Genomic DNA, 12,289 nt, shown 5'->3' with positions numbered 1-12,289 from the left:
TTGCTTGAGTTGAGGTGTGTGGTGTGTGTGTTTTTGTTTATGTGTGTGTTGTTGAGTGTGCTGATGTGTGTGTGTTGTCTGTGTTGTTGTTGATGTGTGTGTTGTTGTTTGTGTTGATGTGTGTGTGTTGTCTGTTGTTGTTGATGTGTGTGTTGTTGAGTGTGCTGATGTGTGTTGTTGTTGTGTGTGTGTGTGTTGTCTGTGTTGTTGTGTGTGTGTGTGTGTGTGTGTGTGTGTTGTCTGTGTTGTTGTTGTTGATGTGTGTGTTGTTGTGTGTTGTGTGTGTGTTGATGTGTGTTGTTGTGTGTGTGTTGTGTGTGTGTGTTGATGTGTGTGTGTGTTGTGTGTGTGTGTGTTGGTGTGTGTTGATGTGTGTGTGTGTTGTGTGTGTGTGTTGGTGTGTGTTGATGTGTGTGTTGTACCTCCTCTCTTCTTCCAGTAGATGCGGACCTGTAGCTGTGCGTCCTGGTAATATGGTGTGCCGACCTCCAGAGCTCCCGCGGCTCGCTTCATCGACACCAAACCCAGATCAGGAGCCTCCAGTCTCCTCAGCTTAGATCCGGCTTCTAAACAACACATCACACACACAAACACACATCTATAAACAGCCAGAGACACAAAGCTGATTCACACTTCTAGTGTTTATTTGGACATCTAGTTCTAAATGATGTATTCCTGCCTGTGCTGAAAAAGTTTGGAAACATTATTTTTACATGTTTTTTTTTTAAGTATCTTCTGCTCACCAAGGCTGCATTAATTTGATAAAAAAATACAGTACAATTTTTTAAATATTTCTATAATTTTATTTGTGTAGGCTATTTTACTTTTAATTTAATTAGAAGTAGGCCAACAGTGCCCCCTACAGATTAAAACTCTTTACCGAGCGCGCATTAGGACCCGGGGGAGGCTGCCGCTGCAAGTGCTATTACTGTTGACCCTATCACACACCGAACGCGTCATTCTGTATGTGCATTCACAGATTAAATGCAGCGATCCAAAATAGTCAATCTAATCATCATTCAGACAAAACTTTGCTTCAGGAATGAGCCACACTGCTGACGTGATCTAATCGCAAGCATGGAGGCTGCCGCTGCACGTGCTATTACTGTTTACTCTATCACACACGAACGCGTCATTCTGTACGTGCATTCTGAACGCATCATTTTGTACGTGCATTCTCAGTTTAAATGCAGCGATCCAAAACAGTGAATCCAATCACCATTCAGGCAAAACTTTGCTTCAAGAATGAGCCACAATGCTGACCTGATCTGATCGCTAGCACGCCCTGAGCACATGTGAGTTAATGTATTCCTCTTATCGGCAAGACATATCGGCAGTTTTTCATATCGGGCCGATGTCGATATTTACATTTAAAGCCATTATCGGCCGATTCCGATATCAGTCCGATAATATCGTGCATCCCTATATAATATATTCAAAATATTTAATATATTTGACATTCAATATAAATCTGACATATATTGAACATATAATATATTTCACATATTTAATATATATAATATATTTGTCATTTATTCATTTATATTTATTTATACATTTATGAGAGGGTTAGTTTGGGCATTCCAGCAGCAGCGGGTCACTAACCAAACCCTGAGGAGCTGCGGCTGCGTGTCAACAGAGCGATCGAGTGTCGGTGTTATGAACACAGTCACTGCAGGGTTTGCTCTCAATCTACAGGAGCTTCAGTAGCAGCAGCACTTCAGCATGTCATCAGATCGCTTCTGCTGTGTTCCTTTAACCCACCGCTGGGCTTCGGACAGATTACACCCAAAAATGCTGCTTTTATTTTTTTTTACATTTTATACTTTATTGCAATGGTACGAAACTTGGTGACTTTCGTGACACTTGCTATATGAACCGTGCAAAAATTGTGGACATGATTAGAAAATGTCTTAAAAACACTTGTGGTTAAAATGACCACCATTATAAAGAAATATGAAAATACAGAGCAATTTTTGGGGTACAATCAGCAAATCAGCCATGATAAAGTAGTGTTTGATCATTTCTAAATATATACAAATGCAAAACTTAATAAGAGTAATTATGTCTGAAAATGCTCTTATAAATACACTTCTAAGCAACTATAGAATGCAAAAATATTATATATGTTATATATATATATATATATATATATATATATATATATATATATATATATTACAAAATGCATAAAATGCACACACACACACACATATAATTTTTTTATTTATTTAATATATTATTTTGTATAATATATGCATGTATATAATGTAAAGTAGCCCCTAGATATAAATAACATACAAAAAATATACAAATATATATTTTAAAAATAGTTATATTGCACACTACTGTAACTCAGTGGCTATACATTTAATTAATTGGAAATATAATATCTACAACAATAAATACAAATATAAAATTAATACTAAAAATATTGCATATTATTTCAATGAATGCCATGTGTGATGTAACTATTATATACACAGTGGCTAAAAAATTGAATTAATTAATAATAATAGGCAGTATTTTTTGTATATCTTTTGCAGCATTTTGCCATGTAGCCATTAGATATAAATATAATATCTTGGATCCAGGAACAGTAAAGGGTTAATCATGTAGAGTCTCTGACTGAATGACGTCTGACTGCTCGTGTAAATGCAATCTTATAAATAAACTCAAATTTCCCCCACAGGACGTAATGAAAGGCCTGCTGTGTGATTTAAACAGTTCACAGGATGAATCGTCATCTCTGTGTTTCTCTCAGTGTTTTGTGAAAGCGGCTCTCACCCCGTCGCTGGTCTTCCTCCTCTTCCTCCGGGACGGGACGAGTGATTTCCCCGGGATCGTCCAGCTCCAGCAGATCTTGTAGTGATGGACGGGGAGATCAGGCTCTGCGGGGAGAGTCCAGCTGATCCAGACCGTCAGCAGACCGTCGGGTCCCACCGTGATGTTAGACACGCTCAGTCCAGACGGGGCTGGAGGAGGAGACGGGTCTGAACACAGAGAACGACAGCACACGCTCAGAAAACACAAATGTGACCCTGGAGCACAAAACCTCATAAGGGTCCATTTTTCGAAATTGAGATGTATGTATCATCTGAAAGATGAATAAATGAGCTTTCCATTGATGTATGGTTTGTTAGGATCGGACAATATTAGAAAATCTGGAATCTGAGCGTGCAAAAAAATCTAAATATTGAGAAAATCATCTTTAAAGTTGTTCAAATGAAGTTCTTAGCAATGCATATTACTAATCAAACATTAAGTTTTGATATATTTACGGTAGGACATTTACTAAATATCTTCATGGAACATGATCTTTACTTAATATCCTAATGATTTTTGGCATAAAAGAGAAATGTATAATTGTGACCCATACAATGTATTGTTGGCTATTGCTACAAATATCCCCCAGCGACTTAACACTGCTTTTGTGCTGCAGGCTCACATTTAATAAAGACCCGATGGTTTGTGTGTCTGACAAACCCACTCTCTATTCACATTCATTATATAGAAAACAGTGGCAAGATATTCATTAAAATGTACAGAAATGTAAAGTAACAGGTTTACGACATCATGAGGACAACCGAGTTGCTTTTTATGTGAACAAACACAGAATACAACAATAAAAATGACCGATCAAACCCAGAAGTGCACTTTTACAGTATTTATAAAGATCACTTAATTGTATAATATTAAATAACATGTAGTATTATTTATATTCTATAGTATTAGCTTTCGTTTTTATATTTTCAGTTATTTTATTTATAATTTTTATTAATAATTTTCAATTATTTTAGTAATTATTGTTAACTAAAATTAATATTCTTCATCCTTTTTCTCTTAATGATACTTTTGATCTCAGCATCATGGAATTTTCAGGTATTTTTAGGCCTTTTTGGCAAATCAGAGTTATTTATTTATTTATTCATTTATTTTTTTAATTATTTGTATTTGTTTATTTATTTATTTATTATGTGTGTGTGTGTGTTTATATATATATATGAGAGAGAGAGAGAGAGAGAGAGAGAGAGAGAGAGATTATTTTATAGTAGATAGATTGTCTGGTTTCTGATATTTAGCAGCTGGTGCTGAGACTGATTTCATGACACATTAAAAGCTGATGTAAACATATTTTCCTGGAACAGCACAGATAACAGATATCAGTGAAACGAGTGTGATGAGAAAGCACATCTGTTTCTGTAACACAACTAAACTCCCAGTGTGTGGGAGAACTTCGCAGAAAATGGTCTACAGCACATTTAACAAGTTAACATGACATATGAAAAGAAAGCAATGCGAGCAATGCTTTTCTTTGACCCGAATGAAGCTTTCATTTGTCTTAGGCATATCTAGTTTTAGTTAACAATAACAACACAGCAGCTGAACTGAGAAAATTTACCCATCATGAAACTGTATGTACGTATTATTATTATTTTAATAAACTATATATTTTTGTATTTGTGATAATGGAATTATTTGGCTGTTTATGTATATACATATATATTTTTAATATTATAAGAATTCATATTTTTCTGTATATTTGAAGCAGGACATTCATCTGTGTCACTCAAAGACTAAACCAATTTTAAAATTAAAATAAATTTAAACTGTAAAAATAAGTCAGTTCAGGTGTTTTTAGATTTCGGCTTTAAAGGGATAGTTCACCCCAAAACAGAAGTTCTTTCATTATTTACTCAACCTCATTCTTTCTTTCTTCTGTTGAACACAAAAGAAGATATTTTGAAGAATCCAAACTATGGCAGTCAATGGCTACCAGCTGTCTGATTACCAATATTCTTTAAAATTAGGGCTGCAACAAACGATTATTTTGCTAATCGATTAATCTAATGATTATTAGAATAATTAACTGACTAATCATCAGTTGTTTCACTGATTAATCAGTATACTTTGATTATTCAGCTTTTGCAAGTTATACATATTCTAATACATAAATAAATAACAGGAGTAGCATGTTGCTAGCATGCTTTTAGCATGAATAACATGTTGCTAGCATGATTAGCATGGTGTTGGGATGTTTTAACATTATTAGCACATTGCTAACATGTTGTCCTATGATAGTCATTAAGCTTTGCCGGTTTAAACACTCTGTAAGTCTTACAGTGCAAAAGTTTTGACACCCTCAATGAAAGTCTATGGGACTTTTCCTAATTTTGAGCATCTGTTTAATGAAAACGGTAAGTCCGATCAGTTAGAAAATGTAAAGCAACCCGAGTCAGACCAGTCTGAAGGTCTGTGCCAAATTTGGTGGTTGTAGCTTTAAAACTCTGGGAGGAGGTGCAGTCCAAATTTAGTCTCAGAAGAAGAAGAAGCTTAATGCATGATAGGGATGCACGATATTATCAAACCTTACGGTCGGGTAAGGCGTTTTATTTACATAGGGGGCGCTGTTGGCCTATGTGTATCACTAAGTAAAGTGAACAAAGAACAAAATAAAGCAGTATTAATGTCATAAAATCATGAGTATGTTTTGATGAAAATGTCAGAAGCTATAGCTTACATGAATAAAAACAAACAAACATGACACTTGTAAATTCAATAATTTTATATATACAGATTTATTCATTAATGTGTTATATGTTTGTTTTTTTAAACGAATTATGAGCTCTAAAAGATTTTCAGAATTTTTAAGGTTTTTAAGGTTACCACTGCATCATTCTAAAAAAAAAAGCAGCGATTGATATATAGTTGATTTATAATTATTTTCAAAGCTTTTAATGTACTGTCATTGTAAAAGAAGTTCATTGTTGTTTATTTAATTCTAACAAATAAGTTGTTGTTAAAAACTAACTCAAATTTTAAATAATGTGTTTATAATTTCCACACAGGAGAGACTTGTGTTGTTGTTTCCAAAAAAAAGGAAATATATCGGTATCGGCCTAAATGAGTTGAAAAATATCGGCACATCGGATATCGGCAAAAATTCAGTTTTGTGCATCCCTGTTAAATAGTAGATGAAAGTGATAAAGGGAGTAAATCAGGCCTGACTGAGGTGTGTGGTGAAGAGCTGCACCTGTGAGGAGTGTAAATCTGTCAGACTCACCTCTAGAAGAGCGGAAGTGTTTGCTGGGAGCCGTGAAGCCGCGCGTGCCGTGAACGTTCACCGCCGCCACACGGAACTGATACCACCTGCTCGGCCGCACGTCGCTCAGCAGCGCGCGCTCTACAGCAACCTGAGGGGCACAGGGGTCAGAGGTCACGGTCAGCACTCACGGGCTCACAGGGTCACGTACAGGCGGCTCTGAATATGAGCCTGGATTCTGGTCTATTTTAAAACATGAAGGACTGGAGAGACATATGTGCATCTGTTTATTTTAACTTGCTTTAACACTGCAAAAAATTATTTTCTAACTCAGTATTTGTGTCCCTGGAGCACAAAAGCAGTCATAAGTAGCACAGGTATATTTGTAGCAATAGCCAACAATACATTGATTTTTCTTTTATGCCAAAAATCATTAGGATATTAAGTAAAGATCATGTTCCATGAAGATATTTTGTAAATGTCCTACCGTAAACATATCAAAACTTAATGTTTGATTAGTGATATGCATTGCTAAGAACTTCATTTGGACAACTTTAAAGATGATTTTCCCAATATTAAGATTTTTTTTGCACCCTCAGATTCCAGATTTTCAAATCGGTTTTGTGCTCCAGGGTCACATTTATGTCTTGTTTTCCAGAACAAATATTTAAACATCCTTAAATCAAGATACACTTACTGAAGAAGAAAAATGACAAAAATGTATCAAAATGAAGTGAGTTTTTGCTTGAAACAAGAACAAATATCTGCCACTGGAGTCAGAAAAAAGAATGTGTCCCTTAACTTTGATACATTTCTCAGAAAACAAAACTTATTTTCTTTAGTAAATGTGTCTAATAATTTAAGAGTGTTTTGATATTTGAATTGGAAAACAAGACAAAAAATGAGGTAGGTCAATATTTTTTGCAGTTAAGTTGTCTGACTTTACTGTATTGTGATGAAGTTCTAAAGGAAAAACAGCTCTAGAACAAGAAAAAATAAGTAATTCATTTTTATTTGTTGGATTCAGACAGAGCAGAGAATTGGAAAACAAGACAAAAAATGAGGTAGGTCAATATTTTTTGCAGTTGTCTGACTTTACTGTATTGTGATGAAGTTCCAAAGGAAAAACAGCTCTAGAACAAGAAAAAATAAGTAATTCATTTTTATTTGTTGGATTCAGACAGAGCAGACGGGAAAAATAACTAAAATAAAAACTAAATATAACACTAAAAATATACTTTAAAAATTGTGCATATATTTTCATTTAATCTGATATTTTATTTTGTTCAAGTTCCAAATAAAAAAAAGAAACTAATCCAGTTGTTAATTTGTAAACTATTTAATTCACTGGATTAGGCCCAAATAGACATCATCACATAATTATTTAAAATATACAATTTGATGCATAAACCTTTTATGAACTTAATTATGAACTCAAATGAGACTGAATATCTTTAAGTCATTTTGCCAAGACTAAATTAACGAGTTAGAAAAAAAAATTTTGAACAAAGTTTTCTGTCTTTACTACTAAACTTCGTTTTTTTGTTGTTGTTGTTGTTGTTGTTTTTGATTGAGCAGACGGAGAATACAAAAACCTTTCAAATTAAAAGTTTTAATAAAAACTATAATAGTGTATTAATGATACTAAAAACAACACTGACCTAAAAAATAAATCATCTTTATTTTGAATTATTTTTAAATTTTACATTTAATCTGATCTATTGCCATCAAATCGATAATATTTCAGAATGTTAATTGTCTTTTAAGTGCCAGCTGGATTACTAAATAATACGATCTTAAATTAAACGAATTATTCATGTCTCATTGTGTTTTTCTCAGCAAGAGTGTCATGATTTCAGGTGAACGGCTCGACCTGTGCGATGTCCTGCCACGGCGTAGCGTCGTCTTCGCTGGGATGGATGCCCAAGTTCCAGCGGCGCTGCAGCACGTAAAGCACCGGCTCCACCGAGACGTTAAAGCGGGACGACCAGCGGACCTCCAGCAGTCCTGACGCCTGCTCCACAAACAGCAGCTCCTTCCGCGGCTTCAGAGGAGATCCTGAGACGACAGAGGTGCTTTAATTACCCGAAACATCACCTCAAAACACCAGACTCTAGCGCTGAAATCTGCACAAATAAATAGACTTTAAATGCGTTTCTTGTTCTTTAGAAATTTGCTCTAATTTCAATAATAATAACTTTTTTTATTAGTATTTTAGTTTGCATTTGTGTTTCGTAGGAAAACCTAATATAGGGTTATTATCGTTAACTAAAACTAAAATCATACAAAACATTTTCATTACTTGAAATAAAAGAAACATTACCTGAAATAAAAATTATAATATTACAAAAATATATTTTATTTCAGCTAGTTGCCAAGTCAACTTCTCCAATTTCTCTTTTTAGTTTAGTTTGATTTGATGCATTAAAATACAGTAACTAAAATAAAATTGATTAAAAACTGTACAGACACGTTAAAAAAATTAATTAATAAAAGTTCAATTAAAATTAAATTAAATTAAAATGGAAAATACGGCTAATTAAAACTTTTAAAAACTTAAAAAGTGAAAACAAAACAAAATTACTAAAATATTAACTAAAATTAAAATGGAAAATAAAACTAATAATAAAATGGGGGGAAAATGAAAACACAACACAGATATTAAAACTTTAGCTACAACTAACACGGAACATAAAACTAATAATAAAACGGAAAACACAACAAACTTAACAAAACTTTAATGAAAATTAAAATGGGAATTAAAAATAGAATCAAATAATACTAAAATAAAATAACTAATTCAAAATATTAATAAAAAACATATTAATGATACTAAAATAACACGTATCTAATAAATAAGATATTCCATGAAAAAAAAAATACAAAATGATCAAATTAATTTTAAAAATTAGAATCCAATCTTTAATTTGTAAGGTTTTTCATTTGCTGGATTAGACTAAAAAAGACATTTTCACATTGTTTCAATGAATGTGCAATAGTTAAATTAACTATGTTAAATAGCGATGTTAAATGATGTTTATGTGATGCTCTCACTGCAGCTACAGCAAACCTCCATCTGCTACATGTGGCAGTGACTTCCATTTAACCCTCAGAGACATCTGAAATTCTTCCATATGCAATAAATTAAAGATTTATTAAGTACAAAGCTTCGGGAGGGGGAAAGAAGGGAGAAAATGTTCTGCTCCGTGTCTTTCCTCGATTTGTTACAGCTGTGACGGAGCGCCACTGATTGAGGAGCGACGTGAAGGACTCAAAGACGTCCAATGTCTTCCACACAACTCCTGAAATCAGAGCGACTTCAACAAATAAAGCCACAGCAGAACTGTTGTACGATAAAAACACAGTGGTGATTTATTACTAAATGAATCAGCTGTTTGAACAAATTGAGGGAGCTGATGATTCAGTGACTCGTTCATAAAAAAGTCACTTGCTTCATTTCTGAACAAATCAGCCATTTGAATGAATCGAGTGAGTCAATGATTCAGTGACTCGTTCATAAGACAGTCACCTGCTTCATTTTTGAACAAATCAGCCATTTGAATGAATCGAGTGAGTCAATGAGAGCGACTTCAACAAATAAAGCCACAGCAGAACTGTTGTACGATAAAAACACAGTGGTGATTTATTACTAAATGAATCAGCTGTTTGAACAAATTGAGGGAGCTGATGATTCAGTGACTCATTCATAAGACAGTAACCTGCTTCATTTCTGAACAAATCAGCCATCTGAATGAATCGAGTGAGTCAATGACTCAGTGACTCGTTCACAAAGACAGTCACACTTGCTTTTTTTTCTGAATGAATCAGCCATCTGAATGATTCAAGTGAGCCAATGACGCATTACCTTATTCATAAAGACAGCCACTTGCTTTGTTTCTGAATGAATCAGCTGTTTGAACAAATCAAGTGAGCCAGTGATTCAGTGACTCGTTCATAAAAAAGTCACTTGCTTTGTCTCTGAACAAATCAGCCGTTTAAATGAATCAAGTGAGCCAATGATTCAGAGACTCATTCATAAAGACAGCCACTTGCTTTGTTTCTGAATGAATCAGCCGTTTAAACGAATCAAGTGAGCCAATGATTCAGAGATTCATTCATAAAGACAGTCACTTGCTTTGTTTCTGAATGAATCAGCTGTTTGAACAAATCAAGTGAGCCAATGATTCAGTGACTCGTTCATAAAAAAGTCACTTGCTTCATTTCTGAACAAATCAGCCATTTGAATGAATCGAGTGAGTCAATGACTCAGTGACTCGTTCACAAAGACAGTCACACTTGCTTTTTTTTCTGAATGAATCAGCCATCTGAATGATTCAAGTGAGCCAATGACGCATTACCTTATTCATAAAGACAGCCACTTGCTTTGTTTCTGAATGAATCAGCTGTTTGAACAAATCAAGTGAGCCAGTGATTCAGTGACTCGTTCATAAAAAAGTCACTTGCTTTGTCTCTGAACAAATCAGCCGTTTAAATGAATCAAGTGAGCCAATGATTCAGAGACTCATTCATAAAGACAGCCACTTGCTTTGTTTCTGAATGAATCAGCCGTTTAAACGAATCAAGTGAGCCAATGATTCAGAGATTCATTCATAAAGACAGTCACTTGCTTTGTTTCTGAATGAATCAGCTGTTTGAACAAATCAAGTGAGCCAATGATTCAGTGACTCGTTCATAAAAAAGTCACTTGCTTCATTTCTGAACAAATCAGCCATTTGAATGAATCGAGTGAGTCAATGACTCAGTGACTCGTTCACAAAGACAGTCACACTTGCTTTTTTTTCTGAATGAATCAGCCATCTGAATGATTCAAGTGAGCCAATGACGCATTACCTTATTCATAAAGACAGCCACTTGCTTTGTTTCTGAATGAATCAGCTGTTTGAACAAATCAAGTGAGCCAGTGATTCAGTGACTCGTTCATAAAAAAGTCACTTGCTTTGTCTCTGAACAAATCAGCCGTTTAAATGAATCAAGTGAGCCAACGATTCAGAGACTCATTCATAAAGACAGTCATTTGCTTTGTTTCTAAATGAATCAGCCATTTGGATGAATTGGTTAAAAGAATGATTCAGTGACTCACTCATTAAGACAGTGATTTGCTGAATCAAAATATTTCTTTCTAAAGCTCCTTTTTGTAAATGTCTATTCAACGTTTTTCTCATTTAACACAATAATGACTTCAAATGATATTTTGGGGTTAATTTCTCAACCCAAATTGATGTGCAAATACTTTGTGATCGATTACTTGGCACATCATAGAATTGATTAAACATTTAAATCACTTGACAGCAATAAAACGAAAAGCATCAGTGATTCCCAGCATGCACGAGATGTGGATGAAGACGTTCGAGGACTGAGATCCGCTCGTGTTGAACGGTCAGGGACGGTGGGATCTGACGACAGCAGCGCTGCTGAAGGCCGATGAGGAGCAGCAGCTGTGTTGGATTGCGCTGCGGTTTCACAGCTCCAGCACGTGTGTGTCGTCTGTTCCAGTAAAATCCCACAGCGTTCCTGAACCAGCGCTGGAACTCACACACTCGCTCCCAGAGCAGGAGCTGAAGATCCAGAAGCCACGCAAAGCTCCACGCAGCTCCAGAGTCCTCCAAAACACACCGGCTTTACTGCAGGACAGTATTCCTGGAGCTCAGCCTGCGCTCAGCCTGCGCTCGCAACCGTAGGGTCATGGTTCGATTCCCAGGGAATGCATTGACATATGAAATGTATATATTTAATGCAATGTAGGTCACTTTGGATAAAAGAATCTGCCAAATGCATGAATGTAAATTATATTTACATATAGATATTTAAGTGAGTTTGTGGAGCTGTAACACTAAAAATATTGTAACACTAATTGTGGTGCAGTAACAAAAAAAATTAATTAAAATAAATTAAACCTAATTAGTAATAAAAATATTATCGGCCGATATGAGCCCGATATATCGGCGAATATGCCGCCGATATTAAATTTTATTTTTAGTTTTCATTACAATTTTTGGTAATATTTTTGTAATTCTTTTATTGTGTTAGAGCCATTTTCAAAATATTACTAATTAGGTTTATTTTATTTTTATTTCAGTTTTTAGTTTAGTTTTTATTTATTTTCAGCCAGTAATTTTAGTGCTTCATCTAATATTTAAATTTGATATATATTGTTTATTTCAGCTTAGGTGTAACACGAAATTAAATTGTTAAATAATTTAATATTTATATATTGTTTATTTCAGC

The 12,289-nt window shown here is 34.6% G+C and overlaps 2 protein-coding genes across 2 annotated transcripts in view; both read right to left on the bottom strand.

The window, feature by feature from the left end:
* LOC107570542 (anosmin-1-like) overlaps positions 1–1,136 on the bottom strand; it is a 27,662-nt gene extending 26,526 nt beyond the window's left edge. The window contains exons 1-2 of the mRNA XM_016256770.1: positions 1,130–1,136; positions 423–566 (exon numbers count right to left, since the gene is read on the bottom strand). Of these exons, the coding sequence (XP_016112256.1) occupies positions 423–566; positions 1,130–1,136 (151 nt within the window). The remainder of the gene's footprint in view (positions 1–422; positions 567–1,129) is intronic.
* Positions 1,137–2,760: 1,624 nt separating this feature from the next.
* Positions 2,761–12,289, bottom strand: part of LOC107570541 (anosmin-1-like) — a 50,999-nt gene continuing 41,470 nt past the window's right edge. The window contains exons 5-7 of the mRNA XM_016256769.1: positions 7,917–8,101; positions 6,065–6,194; positions 2,761–2,993 (exon numbers count right to left, since the gene is read on the bottom strand). Coding sequence (XP_016112255.1) covers positions 2,761–2,993; positions 6,065–6,194; positions 7,917–8,101 — 548 coding nt within the window. The remainder of the gene's footprint in view (positions 2,994–6,064; positions 6,195–7,916; positions 8,102–12,289) is intronic.

This window comes from Sinocyclocheilus grahami, unplaced genomic scaffold, assembly GCF_001515645.1.
Source record: "Sinocyclocheilus grahami isolate Dianchi unplaced genomic scaffold, SAMN03320097.WGS_v1.1 scaffold1473.1, whole genome shotgun sequence".
NCBI classification, from domain to species: Eukaryota; Metazoa; Chordata; class Actinopteri; order Cypriniformes; family Cyprinidae; genus Sinocyclocheilus; species Sinocyclocheilus grahami.
Note: the sequence above shows the minus strand (reverse complement) of the source record. Positions and strands in the feature narration are given on the sequence as shown.